General features: G+C 36.8%; 1 protein-coding gene across 13 annotated transcripts in view; it reads left to right on the top strand.

Moving 5' to 3' along the window:
- The window catches only part of RIC8B (RIC8 guanine nucleotide exchange factor B), a 116,506-nt gene that overhangs the window by 70,742 nt on the left and 23,536 nt on the right, over window positions 1–22,228 (top strand). For all 13 annotated transcript variants that reach the window (XR_010115153.1, XR_010115152.1, XR_010115151.1 and 10 more), the window contains 4 exons: window positions 1,091–1,319; window positions 2,356–2,451; window positions 9,894–10,038; window positions 18,745–18,889. Coding sequence is in view for 8 of the 13 variants with exons in the window: in XM_055238376.2 (XP_055094351.1) it covers window positions 1,091–1,319; window positions 2,356–2,451; window positions 9,894–10,038; window positions 18,745–18,889 (615 nt within the window). In the remaining 5 variants the exon portion in view is untranslated. The remainder of the gene's footprint in view (window positions 1–1,090; window positions 1,320–2,355; window positions 2,452–9,893; window positions 10,039–18,744; window positions 18,890–22,228) is intronic.

The following is a 22,228-nucleotide window of genomic DNA, read 5'->3' on the forward strand; positions in this document are numbered from 1 at the left end:
GTCAATATAATCTAAAGTAGAAGGAGCCACTGGTCTAAATTAAGATAGTATCAGATAGATTAAGCTCTAAATTTGGTTTCCAAGTGGTTAGACTTTTAAATTGCATTTGCAGGAGTTTATTTTTAGTCAGGATGTGGTTATTTTTAGATCTGCTTCTCTGTCACTAGGAAATGAAATGCCTGTCTTTCCATCGTTGATCAGGAAGTTCTAAGGCACAGGCATATAAGAGCCAGTTAGCCCAGAACACCACCACTCCTTTTAGATGAAAGAATATGAAATAACTCATGGAAGAAAATATGTTTGTTGAGAACATATCTAATTTTGAAATTGTTAGTGTCATTTTAATCTTTTGTACACTGAACAACAGAACAAGGTTTTTAGGGAATGCCAAAAATACAAGATTTGGGTTCCCCCTACTGGCGTGCATCCCAGGCTCGTGTATTCATTAATACACAGCTGAAAGGCCTAGGGACTAGAGATTAGAAATAGCTATATTAACTTCATTTAGAGACCTGATGATAAGAAAGAGAGAAAAAACTCCATTTCCCTTTTTCTGCATGTGTCTTACAAAAAATGGGATGATTTTAAAATTGTATTTTCTACATTTAGAAAGAATAAAACTTAATTCTACCATATTTGGTTTTAATGTTGTTGCTACTGATAAGCTGCTTATTTGCAGTGCTTCTCAAATGCTTTATGTTGTAATCTAAGGAATAATAAAACACCAGTGGATCCACAAAAGAATTTAAAATCCCAGGGAAGAAATGCAAAGCTAGCACTGTTGCCATAATAAAATTAAAGAGCTGGCATTAAAGCTCACTAATTCCTATTTTAGCATTTCAGAAAGTGACATGACATCATGTGATTGTGTCTATTTAACATTTGTTTTTTCTAATTTGTACAACATATATTTGAAACAGTTTTTTATTTCCTATCTCACAGTAAGTGCCAAGTAATATTAATGGCTCATTTTGGAAAAGAAATATTTTAATTGACTCCTTAAAGTCACTTTTGAACTTCTTCTTATGTTTGCATTTTAAAGGACTATTCAATCAAGTTAAAATATTGTATTTTTTTCATTGCTTTTCAGCAATGCAGTCAACCTTTTAAGCAATGTTCCGGTCTCTTGTTTGGATGTTCTCATTTGTCCGTTAACCCATGAAGAAACAGCCCAAGAGGCAACGACTCTAGATGAACTGCCCAGTAATAAAACAGCCGAGAAAGAAACAGTTTTGAAAAACAATACCATGGTATACAATGGTATGAATATGGAGGCCATTCATGTTTTACTCAATTTTATGGAGAAGAGAATAGACAAGGTAAGGCTGATAAAATGGAAGCCCTGGGAAGATGCTTCCAAAGAATGTAAATGTGCCATACATACAGACACACATCACAGAGCATGATTTTTAAATCTAAGCTTTTTTTCTAACTGATATGTTGCGTAATTGTTTTTACTTTGGAAAGCAGTTTATTACAGTATATGATAAATTGCTGAAGCCATGTTAATTTATTTGTTTAATGCTGAAAACTATGTTCATGCAACACCAAAATTATGACTAGTGCTTGAAAACAAAGGAAAAATTAATTACTGTTCCATGTTGTTACTTTGTGAGTCCTAGAAATAAAAAATATCCCCCCAAAAACTTGCTAAATACTCTTCGTAATACCTAAAAGACATCTTCCAAAAAAAAAGAAAAAAGAAGACCTTGTCAATTTCCCATTTGTTGTGAGCTGTTTACATTCTCTGGTCTATCACTCACTTTGTCAGGTATCTATATTAAAAGGCAGCAAGGTAGCGTAGTCCAGTCACCAAAATTTTGCTTCATTCAAGCCCATTGGCTAAGCCCATGGGAATCCTAGAAAATGTAGGAACATCCAGGAAGGACCAAAAAAGGCAATAGTAAACATGAAGATGATAAAATGGAAATGTTTTTAGGAAAATAATTTTTTAAATAGTTTGTAAGCTTGGGTAACATAAGATGTCCCCACCTCGCAGATCACGAGGTCAGGAGATCGAGACCATCCTGGCTAACACGGTGAAACCCCATCTCTACTAAAAGTACAAAAAATTAGCCAGGTGTGGTGGTTGGCGCCTGTAGTCCCAGCTACTCAGGAGGCTGAGGCAGGAGAATGGCATGAACCCGGGAGGTGGAGCTTTCAGTGAGCCGAGATGACGCCGCTGCACTCCAGCCAGGGTGACAGAGGGAGACTCCCTCTCAAAAAAAAAAAAAAAAAAAAAAAAAGTCCCCACCTCAAAAACAAATTGATATCCTGAGTTACATGAAGGAAAGTAATACTGTTAGAAACAAAACTAATGTATTTCAAAAACATATGGTTTTTTTTTTTTTACAGGGAAGCAGCTATAGAGAGGGTCTAACTCCAGTTCTCAGCTTATTAACCGAATGTTCCCGAGCCCATCGAAACATCCGAAAATTTCTCAAAGATCAGGTAACTGCTTAATGCATATTACATTGCAAAGTTAGTCTTTTTATGTGCATTTTAAACATAGAATTAATTGAATTCTCTCACAATAATTTTGTTTCAGATAATCAGAAACTCAATTTTAATGTTTGAAATCTTCTTAATCAAGAAGTGTGTATTTTTTTAGTCATTTATTCAACAAATGCTACCGAGATCTGCTGTGTGCTGTGTTTTGGGCATTGAACAACAGATGAAGTCTTTCCCCTTGGGAAGTTTATTTCATAGAGAGGGGGACAAAAAGTAAACAAATATAAAATATAATGGCAGGTGGTGATAAGCATTCTGAAGAAAGATAAAGCATTTTAAGAGAAAGACACTTTAAGGGAACAAGGGAGGACCTCTCTGAGATGACATTTGAACAGAGAGGTGGAGAAGTAAGAGTATCTCTGAGAATGTTTGGAAAGGAATGTCCCTAAGAGAACAAGTTCACAACCCCTGAGACAAGAGGATGCTTTGGTATACTTAAGGAAAAGCAAGAAGGCCAGCGTGCCTAGGTCACAATATGCAAGGGGGAGAGTGGTCGATGAAGAGAGATAACAAGAGCCAGATACAGCAGGCGGTGTAGGACTTTCTATTCTCTTCTAAGTGAGACGAGAAAATATTGGAGTGTGTTAAGAGGGGAAGTGATGTGACCTTATTTATGGTTAAAGATATCCTGGCTACTATTTGTAAGATTGACATACTGGAGCTCAAATGGATGCAGAGACAAGTCCAAAAGATAACTGATGTTGCAAGTTTGGAGTAGGATGGTAGTGGTTAGAGTTCATACTTGGGGATATGTTTTAAATATTTTAATATGTCTTAAAAGTAGCTCACAGAACTTGCTGATAGATTGGAATATGGGTTGAAAAAAAAAGGGTGATTTTTAAACTTTCAGATTATATCTTAGACTACAAGTGTAAGACTTTGATTGTAACAATACCTGAAATAGCCTCCTCTAAAATCCCAATTTCAAGTACGTTTTCTTAGTACCCTCAATCCAACATTCTTTCATCCTCTGAGGATTGTCAGTCTGTCATTTTTTTCCACTGTTCTTCACTCACTTGTGCCTTCTCTCCTTACCCAGGCTAGATTCCACCTGAGGTTCATTACTATAATCACTCCTTTCCATACATCTCTAACTAGCACTTTGTGCGCTCCCTCAGTCGTACTCATCTGGCAAAACCTAACAAACTGGCTAACTCCAGCTTTCTGCCTACTCTGGGTCTCCACCAAGCACTTGAACATGATAAGAGAAAATGACACAACCATTTTGACTTGTCTACTTTAAATTTAAGACCACCAGCCCCAACCGATTCCTTAGCAAACTCCAAGATGACTATTTCACAGCTCCTTTTTCTTCACACCTCCAATGCTTACTGCCCTCTTCTCACTCTCATTTCTTGACTTTGTTTCCTGTTTCACCACGAAATTAAGAAAAAAACTTTATCTTTCCACCATCGCATCTGCTATCTGTCTGCATCTATACTGCCATATCCCTTGTATTCCCATCTGTCACAATGGATGAATCATTCCTACTTCTGTCTGTGGCAAGCATTTGTCCTGGATCTCTTTCTCTCTCATGAACTTTGCACCTGCATTTATTTCCCCTCTCTCTTATATTAATCATTTTTTAAAATGTATTGGATCATTTAAGTCAGCACCCAAACACATCTTTCATCTTAAAAACAAAAACACCTTCCCTTATCCCACTTCTCAAGCTGCCTTTTTATTTCTGTGCTCCTCTTTATGCAGTGTTCCTCAGAAGAGTTCTTTGTACTCACTCTTCTCTATTCTTTTTACTCATTTTTGACTCCTAAACCCTCTGTAATTAGGCTACTTGCCTTCCCCACTGCAAAGGTGTTTATCAGAGTCACCAACTCAACTTTGCCAAAGCTAATAGTTCTCAAGTCTCTTTTTTTAAATTCTCCAATAGAATTTGATGTAAGTATTCCCTCCTCCTTGAAATACTTTCTTCACTTGGTTTCTAGGACACAATAGAGAACCTTTTTGTTGATCTTCCTCATTTTCCTAACCCTAAATGTTTGAGCGCCCCAAGGCAATACTGTCTTGTCTCTATCTCTGCTGCCATGGTGATCTCATTCAAGAGTCATGGTTTTGAAAATCATCCATATATGCTGATGATTCTCAAATTTATATCTCCAGCCCTGACCTGTCACCTAAGCTCTAGACTTATGCAATGAACTGCCGACTCATCTCCTCCTCTTGGATGTGTAGTAGGTATCTCAAGTTTAACATACCTCAAACTAATAACTTGATTTTCATCCCTCCAACCTATTTCTTCCCCTTCTTTCCACATTTCAATACGTGGTACCACCATTCACCCAATTGTTCATTTATCACTACATAGAATCTCCTCTAATAAATGAACCAGGTTCATTTTTTCCCTCTGTATTTATGGTCAAGATTTAATAAGCACCTCACTGTATCTAGAAACACTAATAGGTAGTGCTGATAAGGAGAGATTAGAAAATAGAGACCATCTTTGAGGAATTTACAGTCTGTTGAAAGAAGAGAAATACCCAAAAAGCATGAATAATGATTTAAGCAAGATTAATTAATTAAGGTCATTTCCACATTTGATTATTTTAAGACATTCTCCCTTGACTAGGAGGAGTTGGTGAAGCACAGTAAATGAAAATACTTTTTTTTTGCTTTTTTGCTTTTTTCCGTAAGGGATCCAGGTACACCTAAACTGTTTAGATTTTGCTATCTCTAAACAGAATAGCCAAAGAAAAAAAAACCTATTCGTTAAATACTTAATATGAAGGCCTTGGGCCACATATTGTGTCATTATGAAAGATTATGTGACCCACTGTCTGTCTTCAAGGAACATTACAGTAGAGGTATGGAGGAAACATGACAGGTAAAAAGATAACTAAAGATACAAGGCATAATACAGAAATCAGCTTTCCTTCTAAAGAGGATGCACTGTAGACTGTTACGATCAAGAAGGGCAGAACTTAAAGTACAGATGATTAACTCTGATAATAATGTAAGTGGAACCTTGGTTTATTATTATGCACTGTGGTGAATACCTGGTTAAATCCAACTCATGCATACCCAAAGGAAATTGGTCTATATTCTGTATTTGGGAGGTAGAAAGGAAAACAAGTGGTAGAAATTACTGACCCAGGTTGTATTATTCTGGAGAGGCTTATAGAAACAATGAGTATTTGGGGGATTTGAAAAAGAAACTGGACAAGATTTGTCAAAGAAAAAATTTGTTGGAGGTAGTATTCTGGGGGGAAATACATATGCAGTTTGGGAGTGGTATATAACAATAACAACAAAATTTTGTTAAAAATTTGTTTTAAGGAACCAAAAATGTAGCTAACAAAATTTTTACATGATAACCTTTGTTCATAGATTCTGTACTCTAGGTACTGTAGACATATACTACATGAAATCATTTGTTACATGTTTCATTCTTCTAGAAATGGGAGATGTGCTAAGTATGGTTCAATAATGGTTCACAGTAGTAAGGATTTATTGTGCAATTACTTTGTGCCTAGCATTTTGTTCTACCCAGTCAGAGACTGAAATATGGATTCCGTAAACACTTTGGATAGATTATTCAATTTTCTGAGATTTAGTTTCCATTTTTGTTTATAGCTCTGTCTCCCCTGCCTCTGATACCTCCTGATACATGGTAGGTACTTGATATAGAAAGAGAGAGAGGGAAGAAAGTCATTTGAGTGGATCAAGTAAAATTATATATACATAAATGGTCTGGGATATAATAGGTGCACAGTAAGTTCTTATTTGACTTTGTGTCTGCCCTCATTTCTTAGCACAGTGCCTAGCTTATATAATAGAAGGCACTTAATAAAAGCTACTTGAATTAATTCATTTTTCCTTCAACCAGCAAATATTCATTAAACACCTGTAATATGCTAGACACTGGGAAGAGAGCAGTAAACAAAACAAAGAAATCTCTGCCCCAGTGGAACTTGGTCTTGTGGAAGGAGGCAGACAAGTAAACAGATAATTATATACTATGTCCGGTGGTGATAAGTGCTATGAGGAAGGTTCTGGCAGAGTAAGGAGGTGGAGGTGTTGCAAAAAGAGAGTGCTAAAGGTTGGCGGTAGACAGTGGTCAGGGAATGTCTCCTATAAGTGACATTGTGGCAAACACCTGAAGGAAGTAAGGAGAGCGCCATGCAAGTTTCTAGAAAAAGAGTTTTTGGGCAGAAGGAGAAGCAAATGCAGAAGACCTGAGGCAGGAAAGTACTTGGCATGTTTAAGAAGGTCCATGGAGGTCTGTGTGTCTGTAACAGCATAGGCAGGGAGAATAGTAGAAATGAAGTTGGAGAAGTAGCAGGAAGCCAGATTATGTGGAATCCTGTAACGAAGTTGTAAAGACCTTGCCTTTTACTGTGAGATGAGAAGCCATGGGAACTGGAGAACTTTGAGGAGTGACATGATCTGACTTTCAAAGGATCATCCTAGCTGCTATGTAGAAAATGAATTAGAGAGTGACCAGCATGGAAGCAGAGACCACTTACAAGGCTTTGGTATTAGTCCAGAGAAATATTGGTACCTTGGACTTGGGTAGTACTGGAGGAGGTGGGGAGAAGTGGTTGGATTGTGGGTATATTTCAGAGGTGGAGCTGACATAATATGCTGATGGATGGATATTAAAGAGAGGAGTCAAGGATATTTCCAAGGTTTTTGTACTAAGCAATTGGGAGAATGGACTTACCATTTAATGAGATGGAAAACTGATGAGGAACAGGTTTGGTGGGAACTTCAAGAGTCCTGCTTAGGACCTGCTAAATTTAAGAGGTCTATAAAAGCCTGGTGGTCAGAAACACAGAGTAGAATAGTGGTTACTAGGGGCTGTGGAGAAGATGGGGAGTTATTATTCAATAGATATAAAATTTCAATAATGTAAAATTATTAAGTTCAAGAGATCTGCTCTACAACATTGTACCTATAGAATGATGGTTACCAGGAAGGATAACAGGGGAGTGGCGGGAGAATGAGGAGTGGGGATGGCTAATGGGTACAAAAGTGTAGTTCAACAGAATGAATAAGATGTAGTATTTGATAGCACCACAGGGTGACATCAACAATAATTTGTTGTACAGTTTAAAAACAGCTAAAAGAGTATAATTGGATTGTTTGTAACACAAAGAAAGCATAAATGGTGGATGCCCCATTTACCCTGATGTGATTATTATGTATGGTATGCCTGTATCAAAATATCTCATATACCCCATAAATATATAACCTACTATGTACCCACAACAATTAAAAATTTTTTTTCTTTTTAAATAGTTTATTTATTTATTTATTTTTTGTAGAGACAGGGTCTCGCTATGTTGCCCAGGCTGGTCTCGAGCTCCTGGTTTCAAGTGATCCTCCTGCCTTGGTCTTGGTCTTCCAAAGCGCTGGGATTACAGGTGTGAGCTACCATGCCCGGCCAAAAATTAAAAATTAAAAAAAAAACAACTGTATGGTACACATAAAAATTTAAGAAGGTTAGAAAAAAGAAACAAGGAATCAGTCATGGGTCCCACCAAGACTTAACTGAATCAGAATCTGCATTTTAACAAGATCCCCAGGTGTTTGGAATGCACATTCCAGTCTAAAATCACTAGCCTGAAAAGCCCTAGTTAACAGGATGACTTCAGGACACTTTAATATGCTCTGTAATCAGTCTGTAAGTGTAAGTAAGGTGGTGGCAGTGTATTTAATATTGTGTTAGATTGAATATCCTCTATATAGATCTATCATAGATATAATTATCTTAAAAAATGAAAGTGAGTCAATTTTAATGTAATTTCTGCCCTTATTTAAGTCTATTAGTTTCCATAGCTCTTTGTAAAATCATATCATTTCCGTGATTAAAAAAAGAAGTTTGGAGGTCAGGGAAGAAATCAACAATGGAGATATAATTTAGGGCAGGGGTCCCCAACCCCAGGGCCTGGTCCATGGCCTTTCAGGAACTGGGCTGCACAGCAGGAGGGGAGCAGCAGGCGAGCATTACTGCCTGAGTGCCACCTACTGTCGTATCAGCTGGGGCATTAGATTCTCAAAGGAGCACAAACGCTATTGCCAACTGCGCGTGCAAGGGATCTAGGTTGTGTGCTCCTTATGAGAATCTAATGCCTGATGATCTGAGTTGGAACAGTTTCATCTTGAAACCACCCACCAAGCCCCAGTCTGTGGCAAAATTATCTTCCATGAAACCGGCCAAGTCCCTGGTGCCAAAAGGTTGGGGACTGCTGATTTAGGCAGTCATCAGGATGCAGAGACTATAAAAAGCCATAAAACTGAATGAGATCACAAATTGAGTAAAAATAATGAAGTTGCCTACAAACTCAATCCTTGAATATTCCGACATTAACAAAACAGGAATAGAAAAGAGAATTGGCAAAAGAGGCTGAGACAAAGCAACCAATGAGATAGGAGGAGGACCAGGAGAAAGGTGTGTGGGTGGATGAATGGGTGAGTGAGTGAGCAAACTAACAGACAAACTAAGCAAGTTTCATAAGCCCTCTGGGGATCAGTCTATTTGCCATTACTTTTAATAGCAAAAACCACAATTACTTTTGCACCAACCTAATACAAAACGGGGATGAGAGTGATGTTACTACCTCCTTTGCAGGGTTACTGTGAGGATTATAAATAATGTATATATACCATCTATTACAGCAACTAATGCATAGAAAGTACTCAAAAATTAATAGCCATTTTTATTATAAAATTAAATAACTAGAAAACATAAGTACAGTTTTTTTAATTAAATGAAGGTTGAGTGTCCCTACTCTACAGGTCCAGAATGCTCCAAAATCTGCAACTTTTTGAACACCAACATGATGCTCAAAGGAAATGGTCATTTTGGAGCATTTCTGATTTCAGATTCTAGGATTAAGGATGCTTAATCCAGATGTATATATAACACAAGATATTTCAAAATCCCCCCAAAATAGAAGTCCGAAGCATTTCTGGTCCCAAGCATTTTGGATAAGGTATACTCAACCTATACTGAAAATGTTGGAAGACTCAAGAGAAGGTAAAAATCAATATGACTCAGGGTATTAGGGAAGTCTTCATGGAAGAAAGAGAAACTTGACCTAAACTTCAAAATGGATTTTCATAGAGGCAAGTTGAGGCATTCCAGGTGTTGAGATAAACAAAAACTCAGAAATTCACTCGAGGATAGTGTGATGTTACAGTGAAGAGATGTTTCTGATCAAATGAAACCTCATCAGAGGCATGAAATCACTTGAGGTCTGGTTTTTGTTGTTTAGTTTTACTTGGAAGCTAACCTTTTTTTTTTTTTTTGCTTCTACAATACAAACCCCAATAGACATTACAAGACTGGCCAGTTGCATTGTACCATCCTCACTCAGTCTAGTAGCCTCGATTGATGATGGTTTTTGCATTTGTGCCATCAGGTTTTACCACCGTTGAGGGATGTGACAAATCGACCTGAAGTTGGCTCAACTGTGAGAAATAAGCTGGTGCGCCTCATGACACATGTTGACCTTGGAGTCAAGCAAATTGCTGCTGAATTCCTTTTTGTCCTTTGCAAAGAGAGAGGTAGGTTAAACTCTCTTTGCCTCTGCCTTTTATCTTTCAGAGGGACTTTGAGAAATTTAATTGATAGTGTTAGTACTGGTCGTCTCATTCCATTCTTTCCAAAGCTTACTGTCTGTTCTATTAGAGAGGCTGAGGAGTTAATAAAAATTAATAGCCAAAAACATTTTTATACGCTTCTGAATTCATTGAGACATGCAAAGACAGATACATTACCAAACACACTCACATTTAAACTTTGCCTTCTGTATCCTTAACCCAGCCTTCATCTTAATGGGGCAGGACATAGAGCCATTATGAAAAATTGGTTCAGTAATTCAGGGGCTACTATTTTAATAAGCAGGCACAGGTCTGGGTTAATTCCTCTTTTTAATTCCTCTTGGAATTAAAGCTATAGGAGTTTTGGTTTCTTTACTAAGTTTTCCAATCAGTAGTTACTGAATGTGAGCTATATAATATACTGAATAGAAATTTTAAAAATGCATAATACCCTTGAGACAAAGTTAAGATAGTGGTAGAGAGAAATTTTAAAATAATTGTACTACAATGTAATAAATACTACTCTGTAAGTGTATATAAAGTGATTGTCTACTGAGATAGATCCAACAATTAAAGATATTTTCTAAAATTATATGGATTACTCTGCGAAAGTCAAGTTTTCCAAACAAGGAACTTTGATTATTCGGTTATTCTTACTAATTTTTTCTTCTTCTACTTTGTAAGTCTGCTAGTATAAAATCCCATCTAAGCAGATCTATATTCTACTTTTTTAAAGTACCCCAGTTTTGTAAGATAGATAATTTGGAGATGGAAAAGTCCACTCCTCTTAAAATCTTAAGTCAATTGTTATTCTTAAACTTCATTTCTGATGTATTGATCCAACCACTTAAGTTCACATTAAGATGGTATGTTAGTAACCTAATTTGATCATTATTATAATGGTGATTATGAATTGAGAGGTATCATGTGCCTGACATTCTATGTATAATCTCATTTAATTCTCATAATGACCCTCTAAGGTAAATATTATATTTTGATTTCATAAATGAAGCAACCTGCCACCTGAGAGCCTTTCAATAACATGTCATACAGTTGCTGAGGGCAGGAGCCCAAATTTGGGTCCTGTCTTTTCTTTCTGCCATATTTCCTCTCATAATAATTATATTAGCTATTATCATAGACTGTTTAGCATCTGTTCTTTTAGACAATTTACTTCTTCTTTAATGACTTTGAAAAAAGATTGATTTAGCATCTTGGAATTAAGTGGTTAGCATAGTGCCTTGCACTTAGTTATCTGTAAATATTGGCTGAATTGAATTGATTTGAGATCAGAAATGATCTGTTTTTTAAAGTGTAATTATACATGTATATGCATAAATCCAAAATCACACATATGTGTATCTATTCATTTTAAAAGGTTTGTCAAAATATATACCAAAATATTATTTATTGTTACCTCTGAGTAATAAGAGTACTGGTGATTTTTTTAGTTGTCTGTATAATTTTTCTATAATGAACATATATTTTTTGTATACCTTTAAAAAGTTTTTAAATGGGGAAAATAAAGTTTATTTCTCCTGTAATTACATATCTAAGTGTATATCTAAATATATAAATCTAAATAAATAATTACGTATCTAAATAATTTCTAAATATAATCACATTACCGATGAGTGAGTGTCACAGCAAATATGGTAAATTGCATTTATAAGTGAATTTTGTTAACTTTTAAAATTTGAAATGGTTGATTTTGCTCCCCCTTGGACCCAGTATTTAGTTTCATAGTCCTGACTTTGAGCCCAAAGCTAATCTCCATTAGCAGATAATATATTTTTAATTTGACCTCAACAATTCTGCATTATAATCTTTTTTTTTTTTTTGAGACAGAGTCTCGCTCTGTTGCCCACACTGGAGTGCAGTGGTGCAATCTTGGCTCACTGCAAGCTCTGCCTCCCAGGTTGAAGCGATTCTCCTGCCTCAGCCTTCTGAGTAGCTGGGACTACAGACACGCACCACATGCCTGGCTAATTTTTGTATTTTTAGTAGAGACAGGGTTTCACCATATTGGCCAGGATAGTCTCGAACTCCTGTCCTTGTGATCTGCCCACCTCGGCCTCCCAAAGTGCTGGGATTACAGGCATGAGCCACCGCACCTGACCTATAATCGTTTTTTTCCTTCCAATTTGATTATAAGTTTAGTAAATGTATTCTTCCAGAATAAACAGACATTTGTTCAACAAATGTTTTTGAGCTAGACCCTGGAATTACAGAGGTATATAAAATAAACAATGTTTCTTCCCATGTATTACTTACTTTTTTATTTAAGGGTCACAGACTCAAATGCCTACAGCAGCCAGGCTGGTAATAAAAGTAAGTCAAGTGGATTAGATGTAAGATGAACAAATGAAAGCTGACACTTGGCTCACTGTTGGGGAGACAATTGGCTGGTGTGGGGAGACGAAGGGACTATGGGAGATTATAAAAAGTATGTTGCTACTATTTAGCAGCAACTGATGGTTACCATGAAGGAACATGTGGCCAGTGTTAGCAGATGTTCCATGTTTTCAAGAGAAGCTCTCTGTTTTTAAATGTTGTCAGCTAGTTCAAATTTAAAACCTTCTGGCCAGGAAAAAAGAAAATGTCTGCAGTTTACCTTCAACTTAACAGTAATCAGATTTTGGAATTTGGGTTTGGAGGTAGACTATTAACAAAATAAAATAAAATAAAATAAAATAAAATAAAATAAAATAAAGTAAAATAAAATAAAATAAATTCAAATAATTTTTCAGAATGTCTGAACTGTCTCTTAAGGATATGCCAAGTAAATTTGAAAGTGAAGGCACCTTGATCAAGGCTCAAAGGTCAGACCACTAAGTAGAGACAGACAGCAAGCAGCAGTTATAATGGGTTAGGAACACAGAGACTGCATTAAGAAAGAGGGGCCAGGCGCGGTGGCTCATGCCTATAATCCCAGCACTTTGGGAGGCCGAGACGGGCAGATCATGAGGTCAGGAGATCGAGACCATCCTGGCCAACATGGTGAAACCCCCTCTCTACTAAAAATACAAAAATTAGCTGGACGTGGTGCCGCATGCCTGTAATCCCAGCTGCTCAGGAGGCTGAGGGGAGAATCGCTTGAACCCGGGAGGTGGAGGTTGCAGTGAGCCGAGATCATGCCACTGCACTCTAGCCTGGTGACAGAGCGAGACTCCGTATCAAAAAGAAAAAAAAAAAGAAAAAAGAGGTAAGAGAGAAAGGACAAAATTTTATGGAAGACTAGGCACAGAAAGAACCATCCAAAGGTCTTGAATACCCATCTGTGCCAGGCCCAACTGTATCCCCAGCACATAGTAGCCCACAGGTTAACTTGTACTTGTGTCATTAACTTGTTCAATTGAGCCTGAACATAACTATTTTTATCTCCCTGCAAATTGTGTACTTTCTACTAGGGGCCTAAAAATAGGCCTTACATTATTTAATTAAAAGAAGATGATTTGTAAAATAATCTGCCTTGGTAGGGGTTCCCCCCCACCTTTTATCGTATTCATTAAATCTCAGTATGTGGTAGGCATTGTGATGTAGGGGCTGAATTACAAAGAAAAATTAGGCTTGAACTCCCTTAGCACATAGCCCCACACCAATAAATTTACTGTAATACCCACTTCAGTCTCAGAGGAATAGGTTGTCTCTTTAGCTTGAGGTTCAGTAGTCTCCCTTTCCTGTTGATCATTTCTCTTCCTGTGTTTGCAGAAGCGTTGCTCCATCACTCATTACCCTTTATTCTTTTGTTCTTTGAACTCGCCCTATATGCTTTCCCCAATCTCTATGCATACTTATGTCACTGTCCCTCACTGCTTAACATCTTGAAAAACTTGGTCCTCAACTTGCTGCAAGTCAGGCTTTCCACAACCATTCCCTACCCCCCAAATACGACTGAAAATGCTCTCAATAAGGTCACAAATTACCTGATTTTCAAAAGCAATGGGTATTTTTTAGTCTTTGTCTTACTACGTTTCTCATAACAGTTAATGCCGTTGTCCACTTTCTTTGTTTCTGTACTACCACAAACTCCTAGATGTCCTTTGACCTCTCTTCTTTCTTTTCAGTCTGATTTGCTAGCTCCTGTCCTTGTCCACATTTAATTGCTGGTGTTCCCTAAAGTTATCTTTTGGTCCCCATCCTCACTTCACATTGCTCCCTGAGTAATCTCATCCTCTCCCTTGGCTTCTGTTTTCATAGATTCCGAAATCTATGTATCTTTAGCCCCAACCTTTCTTCTGAACCCTAGTCATATTTATCCACTTGCTTACTGGACCTCTGTGCCTGAGTTTCTCACTGGTACCTCAAACTCATGGCTAAAGTTGAATTTATGATCTTCATTCTCATGCCCTTCAACCTTTTCATTATCCTTCTATCACTTTCTCTGCAAACAGCACCACTGTCTGTTTAGTTCCTAAAGCCAGAAACTTAGGAGTTACCCTAGATTCCTTCTTTACCTGTAGAAGTCATAATCACCACATCTATAGATTTTACCTCCTGTTAAATATCTTTTACTTATTTCCCCCATTCTGTTCCCACACCACCATCTTAGTACAGGCCCTTAAAATTATTTTAACTATTAATAAGCTATTAAAATATCTCATATCTCTGTTTCTAGTCAGATTTTATTCCGTTTGTCTTCCACATGGTTAACAGAGGGATTGGTGTAAAATACAAATATAATCATGTCATTCCCCTCATATAAAACTTTCAGTGATTCTCTGTTGCCTGCATGGTAAAATCCAAATTTTACCTCCACAGAGTCTCTGTGTAGTGTATTTTAAGTCTGTTCCTCTGCTACACTCCATGCTTAATCATACTAAATTCTTTATTCTTGCCTGATTATACTGCACCATTTCTTGGCATATCTCCGTGGCTTGGCAGATTCTGTTCCTTTTGTGAGGAATGCTCTTCCTCATCTTTGTCACCATGGTGAGCTTTACTTATCCTTGAAGACCAGCTTAAGCATCATCTCTGTGAAGACCTTCCAGGCAGAGTTCATCATTTTCTCCTTTGTGCCATTTTTCCTTCTCTGTTGTTAATACTTTTGACATTTGCTATATTGTGACTCTTTATTTGTTGAACTTACATTCTAGACACTGAGTTTCCTTTAGGTCGGAGATCATGTCCTACTCATCTTTGGATCCCCAGTGCTTAACAGATAGCAGGTGCCCCATAAATGTTTAATAAAAGAGCAAATGTTTGTGCTCTCTATAAATTCAGGCTGGTGAATAAAGGGTCCCATTTAAAGGGGTAATTTCAGTACACTATGATAAGTGCCCTAAGAAGAAATGTGCCAGGTGCTATGGCAACCTGGAAGAGGGAATGCTTGAGGGGTATGGAGGAGATCAGAGAAAGTCTTCACAGAAGAGGACAGAGAAATAGGAAGTAGCCTTGAATGTATAGAAAAGAGACTAGTTTAAGGTGTGAGGAATCTTTAGGAGACAAGGTTGGAAAAGACAGCAGAGGCCAGAAAACGAGCCCTTTAGGACCTGTTTTGGAATTTGAGCTTAGTTTTTAGGGGAACATGTTAGAGATTTTATCCAGGAAGGTTGTAAAATCCTATTTTTGCTTTACAAAGATACTTTGGGCAGTTGTGTGGAATAAGAAATGGAGGAGTATGAGACTGGAAATAAGGACACCAAGACGAAGCCACTAGTTGAGTCTTCTAAAAGTTACAGCATTTGACTAGAAGGAAAAGGACTTTCACAGAGAAGGGGCAATGGTCTCTGGGTAGAATCTGGTTCTTGACATTCTTTGTTCTTGGTAAAAGAGCAAAAATGTATTGCTTTTATTTTAGAGTGTGGTAGAACCCACATTTGTGTAACTGTCTATGTTATTACCACTGCAGTTCTGACTTTGCACAGTGCTGCTGTGGTTGGTTTCCTCTGTTCATAGTGCCCTCTAGCATCCTGATAAAATAGTGGTGAAATAGTTCTCGCAACTTTTTGACTGAACACTGCCTTGTTTCATTTAGGCAGCATTTTCATATAACTGCATGGATAATACTGTGCAAGGAACAAATATATTTGTGTGTTTCCTTTTTATTTTAGAACCACCCAGAAAATCTTTTGTTTGCACTAGCAGCTCACCTTAACATCCAAGTGCAGTCAATTTTCCGTTTACTACTTTCCCAGTATCAAATAGGATATTATATGGTGTATTTGAAAACAGACTTAAAAGTAGCTAGAAACACTGCTTCAGTGCTTCTCACTGTGAGGATTTCGTATTTCATTTGTCTCACCTTCTCTACCCCTAATTTTTGGTATTTTATCCTGTTAACAGAAGTTCATGTGATTTTAAAACTCTTGGCTGTACCCTTTATCTACTTTGAAGGCAAACTATGTCTTAAGTCACCTTTGTAACCCACACTGCCTGTCATAGAGTTAGCACATCAGGTTTGTTCCAGTGAAAGAGGAGTTAACATGATTTTCGTAAAATTGCTGGGGGCTTTTACTGTTAACTGGCTTCCAGAGAGATTTTCTACATAAGAGAACAGTTATTTAGTATTCTGTTTACTTCTGTTTAACCTATTTTGGCTTTTCATAACCTTTGCATCTTTAAACTCTTTTAATTTTTCACCATTTTATGTCTTTTTAAATTATTGTTATTTTGTCTTTAAGTATATTCATTTAAACATTTATTCACATCTCAATTTAGAGTTTCCTAATTGTAATGGGTATTTCTTTTCTGGATCCACTAAACCTCCTTGTTTGTTAAAAATAAGCTTTATCAGTAATGCTTACAATGATAGCATCACCTACTATCTGTAAGGTACTTTGTGTGAGTTTAGATCTGTGATCCTTTGCCTTCAGTGGCTTTGTGTCTGACCACGTCATTAAGAAAATGTTTGACCTTCATGAATATTAAGAATACCTATATACACTGAACACTCATTTCTTCTGCTAGTACTTTTTAAGGATTCCTTCATTTAACTAAAGCAGTACATCTTGGAGAGGCACTGATGCCAAGAGAGAGCATATCAGACTTATTCAGAGGGCTTACCCCACCCTCATTCAATAATTCTAATAGGATTCTATCCAGCACCCACTGAGAATTATTACAGAGAGACTACAGTTACCAATAGGTTTTAAGATTGAAAATGACTAGTTTCAACATCATTTAATATACTTATTAGCCCATGTTTCCTTTTGCACAAATTTCACCAGTTTGCTATATTATTTGAAAGCAGGGCTTCCTTTTATTTATCCCCATACCACTTATTTTCAGTGTCATGAGAAGGACCCTCTAGTTCAGATATATGAAAATGTAACAGTAAACTCTATCCTAGAATATATTTATCCTGTCCGTATCCTCCATGATTTTATACTCTGATCATATATACCCACTTTTCTTACCTATTTTCCTTTCCACCAACCCTTTCAGTTCCCCAGTCATTTTAATTACCTTTTTCTGAATCTTCTCCAGCTCTATTTTGTCTTTTTGGAGGTAAGTGATCTGAATTACAGATGTAGATTTTACTGTGGCTTTATACGTGGGTAAGATTGTATGTTATGTTGTGTTTCCTACAGTTGCCTTTCAGATGACATTTTAACAACATTCTGTTAAAGACCTTAAGTAAATTTTCTCAATTCTTATCTTTTGATTAAATATTCTAATGTTTACCTTGAAATTGTACCTGAAGAAAATGAAATACTTCTAAACAAAGCTGCCAGTTATTGCTTAGTATCTTCCTTAAAGGTGTTTAGAAATCACTAAAAACATTACTACAGTGCAAGTGTCCCTTGCAAAAGTTGTGTGTGTCTGCACATCTTCAGAGAGACATCACCTGACCCTGTTGGCAGGATATACTTTCGGAGAGCCTGAACCAAACTTCTCATTAGGCTTCCTTTTTTCTTTTTTTAAACTAAGATAATTCTAAAATGATCATTTTACCCACTCTTCTCAGAGAAAAAGAATGTTTACTTCGTGGTAGATACTTTTCATACTTTGCATATATTAACTTGTGAGGTAGATAGTTACTATTCTGTTTCTACAGATTAGAAAACTAGGATAAAGCTGCAAAATATCTTACCCAAGGTCAACCAGTTAGTAATTGGTAGAGCCAGTATTGAAATCCAGCCAGTCTAACTCCTGGGTCTACCTTCTTAATGGGCTTCATGTGCTTATATATGGTTGCTGACTTTTTATTTTAAAAAAGCAGTAAGTTATCACCTATGCTATTTGCTAATATCCTTCCTTAAGTTTTCTTATTTCTTATTCCCTTTTCCTCCAATTCCAACAAAGAATGAGAGAGAGATTTTACATTATGTGCCATATTGCCAAAATCCCAATCTGACTTTCACTCTCTCTAGTTTCTTACCATTTCTCCAAAACTGGATTTTTAAATAGTAAGATCTGAGATCAGAAACTTAAAGTGTGACCCTTACCAAAGGCCTGGCAGTTGCAGAGGCCCCACTTTTGCCATAAGGTGGGTTCAGAACAGCTCTGTTTTAGTTTCTGATACCTCAAAAAAGGCTCTTAGTCCCCAGAGCCTGTGGGAAAATTTGTAAGTAGTTCAGTATAATCACTACCACATTTTGAAATTCTCTCAATTTAAAGGTTTACTGCCACAGTGTGTGTCTTCAACCTTCCTGTGTTGGTGAGTGGTTGATGATGATGGTGAAGACCCAAGGATTCCTATCTAAAACCCTATTCTGTTTTTTGCAGTGGATAGTCTGCTGAAATACACTGGCTATGGGAATGCTGCAGGACTGTTGGCGGCCAGGGGCCTCTTGGCTGGAGGAAGAGGAGATAATTGGTACTCAGAGGACGAGGACACAGACACTGAAGAATACAAAAATGCAAAACCAAAGTATAGTATCAAATTTCTTTTCACCTAACTATGGCTGTGCCTTTGAGTTGGTTATTTGCCTTTTACTTCCTTTGTCTTTCATTTTCCAAGTGTTTCGTTTCTCTTGTGGATTTGGAAACTTTCCATTTAATGTTGTTTTTAGAGGCAGTTTCATAGCTAGTGCCTTAGAGCATGACTTCAAGTGATGGAGGAAGGCTAATAATGCAAGAAATGATATTTTCAACATACTTATTATCTTCTCCCAAGTACTAAGAGAGCTGGTGTGTTTAGGTTGTACTGAAAAAGTGTTATTGCTTACGATCTGCTTTCCTTTCCATAGGTTAAGATTTTATAAGGTATAATCAAGACCACATATTTAAGTTGATTATTTGATGCTTCAGTCTTTCTCAGAAATCTAAATGTAGGTTCCGATCCTCCCCCTTGCATAAAAGCCCTTATAAGTCAATAAAATAGTGCAACAAGACACATTAATATCAAAAGAAAAGAAGTCTGGCTTCACAGTGAATTTTAATCAAACAAACATATAGAGACTCATCTTTTAACAGATACATTAGTGCAATGAGTAGGCAAACCAGAGACTCTATGAAGTCTTCTCTGAGTCAGTGCTTACAGATTAAAGACACTATAATTATTCTCTTTTATCCCAAGATAAACCACCTCTCCTTCCTCCTATTCCCTCTCCATCCTTTCCATCCCACTCGTAACCGTCAACCCATGTAAATTCTTAGTTTCCGCTTATTAGGAGTTATTTGAGCTATGTTTTTTCTGGGTTCCATTTGAAGATTTCCATCTGAAAATTGGAAAAGCATGCCCTTTCCTTGTGACATGGTGACATTGACATGCTGTGTTTTCTGCTGGCCATCTTCTAGAGTGCGATGTGGATCATGCAGTAGGTGATCGAGAATAGACTATTTTTATCTGCAAAATTACTTTTAAAAAACATACATAGTGCCTTGTTGACATGCAAGTAATGGGTTGTCAGAAGGTGAAAGAAATGATCAGTTCCCAATTAGACAGGACATGTATGGCCTGTTTCTTGGCAAATCAGGTCTGAGAAGGTAGTGTTACTTTTAGCATCCCCAATGCCATCAGCCTCAGTAGGATCTTATAGAATGTGTCCTAGAAATAAAGGCTTTTGGGGGGAAAGCTGGCAATGACTCTAAGCACTATTTTCTTAAGACTGCTACCATTTAGATATTATCAATTGGCTATCTCTGACAAGTATTTGAAGCTAAGATAGAGGAATCCTGCTTCTTTCTTTCCCTAATTATAGAAGTCATCATTCTAAATTAGTCTTAATATCTTTTTTCATTCTACAAACTATATTTCCTTATCAGTTTAATATTGATATCTCTTGATTTGAGCCATTAAAATACACCACTTGAGAAATTTCATATTTCTAGATGAAAGTAACAGTTACATTAGGCATTTCTTACATCCCAGGGTGTGTGGACACATTCAACTATGATAGAAAACTCAAGAGTACTCATACATGGTTGATATCTTTGCATCTCAATGTGTATTGTTAATTTTGTTTAGTAGATAACTTCTATAATGGTAATGGTCATATATATAGCAAGCACCAGAATGCTACTATAACAATAGGAAAATAGAATTATGTTATATTGTGGAAGTGATATTAGATTTCAGGAAGTACCTTCTGTTGAAATCAACAGCCATGATTAGTATTGTTACTGTCTTGGCTCTCTGTCATGGAAAGTTCCTGTACTTAAGCCTTACATCCCTAATTATAATATTCAGCCTTTGGACTTTGCTTATAATATTCATAGGAATGGTATGTTTGTGTAGTCAGAATAGTCACCATTGTGAAATTTTGTTGTATTTCTTTAACACTGCTCATTATAAGTATAAATGTGTGTTTTTCAAGTAGCATCACATCTTCCCCCTTCGGATAGATTCGCATCTGTTTTTCTCTTAAATTTTCCTTTTTTAAAGTGAAAAAATGAGGTGAGATATTTAATGTTACTTTAAAATATTTGTTCAAATGATCTCTATGGAAGTGGTGGTAAATAAAGTACTTTGCAAGCAGGAGTACCCTTTGTACTCTGTGGAGCGATCCACAGAGCTCAAAGAACTTGTTTCCTAAAAACTGTTGTAAAAAATTTTTTACCAATCAAGCTTATAAAGTCAGCATCTGAAAGGATTGCTTTCTCCCCTACCCCTGAATACCATTCACCAGTCAGAGTTCCCAAGATCTCAGTCTGCTTTTCTTGTGATGCATTTATTCACAACAGTTGCTACTATTGGCAGAAGCAGAGAACTTACTCTTCATCCAGTTGGCTCTAGTCCCATTGTCAAAACTTTAAGTGGTTTCTGATTAATGCACCAAGGTAACCTGTAATCCTTTAGTGGAATCTGAAACCAAGAATTGTATGGAGCTTACATTCAGGCTATGGGAGACAGTTAATATCACAACAAAGCTTTTTGTGTCAAAATAAATGTATTTAATGGACTGGAAATGGCTTTCTGCAATTAGCACACTTAGAGAAAATACACTCGTAGAATTGAGTTACATGCCACATAAATTTTTGGTGTATGTCTAGCCAGGTTTGTTGAAAGTTTTCAGATAAACTTTAGTCCTGTGTCAAAGGGAAATCAAATTTCTAAATTCTAACCTTTCTTTATACCTGTTTCTTTCATGCCTCTGAGAATGGAGGTCCCTTAACTGTAAAGGTAATATAACTGGCTGGTATGGTTTATACATTATTCTAGACATCAATTGAAAGATGTGTGTCTAATGACATTTGGCTCCTTTTAGACGAGTGGCTTTCACAGGGTGCATAGGCATCTAGAGGCCCAAAGAGGTATCTTTAAAAGGCTGCTTTGTGGAGGGATAGGAGGAACAGATGGTCAAAAGTGAGCAGAACCCTAGGGAGCCTCCTTGCACACTTAACACACCACACCAGTTCATAATCAGATCCAAAAGCTTAAAACGATTGTACTAATAAACTCAGGGGTGTTTCTTTCTTGACCATATTTTTCTCAGCTGTAGCTACGCCACCAGCTGTATAAACAGTTTCTTCAGCACAAGGCAAGATACTTTTTCTTTTATTTGTCGAGATTTTGCTATGCTGCTTCAGTCAAGTCTTTTTATAGTTGTCTCATTATATTGGGCTTTATAAATTTATTTATTTTTAATATTAAATATTTATTGAAGTAAGTGACCCAGAAACCAGGACATGAAGATTTTTCTCTTTGCCCAGTTTGGGCTGTGATGACGTATTTATGTAAAATAGCATTTCTAGGAACTAGAACCTATTACTTTAAGCAGTCATAAAACGTATCTAAATTCAGAGTTCTAAAAGACCAGAGGTAAAA

This window comes from Symphalangus syndactylus, chromosome 13 (assembly GCF_028878055.3).
Source record: "Symphalangus syndactylus isolate Jambi chromosome 13, NHGRI_mSymSyn1-v2.1_pri, whole genome shotgun sequence".
NCBI classification, from domain to species: Eukaryota; Metazoa; Chordata; class Mammalia; order Primates; family Hylobatidae; genus Symphalangus; species Symphalangus syndactylus.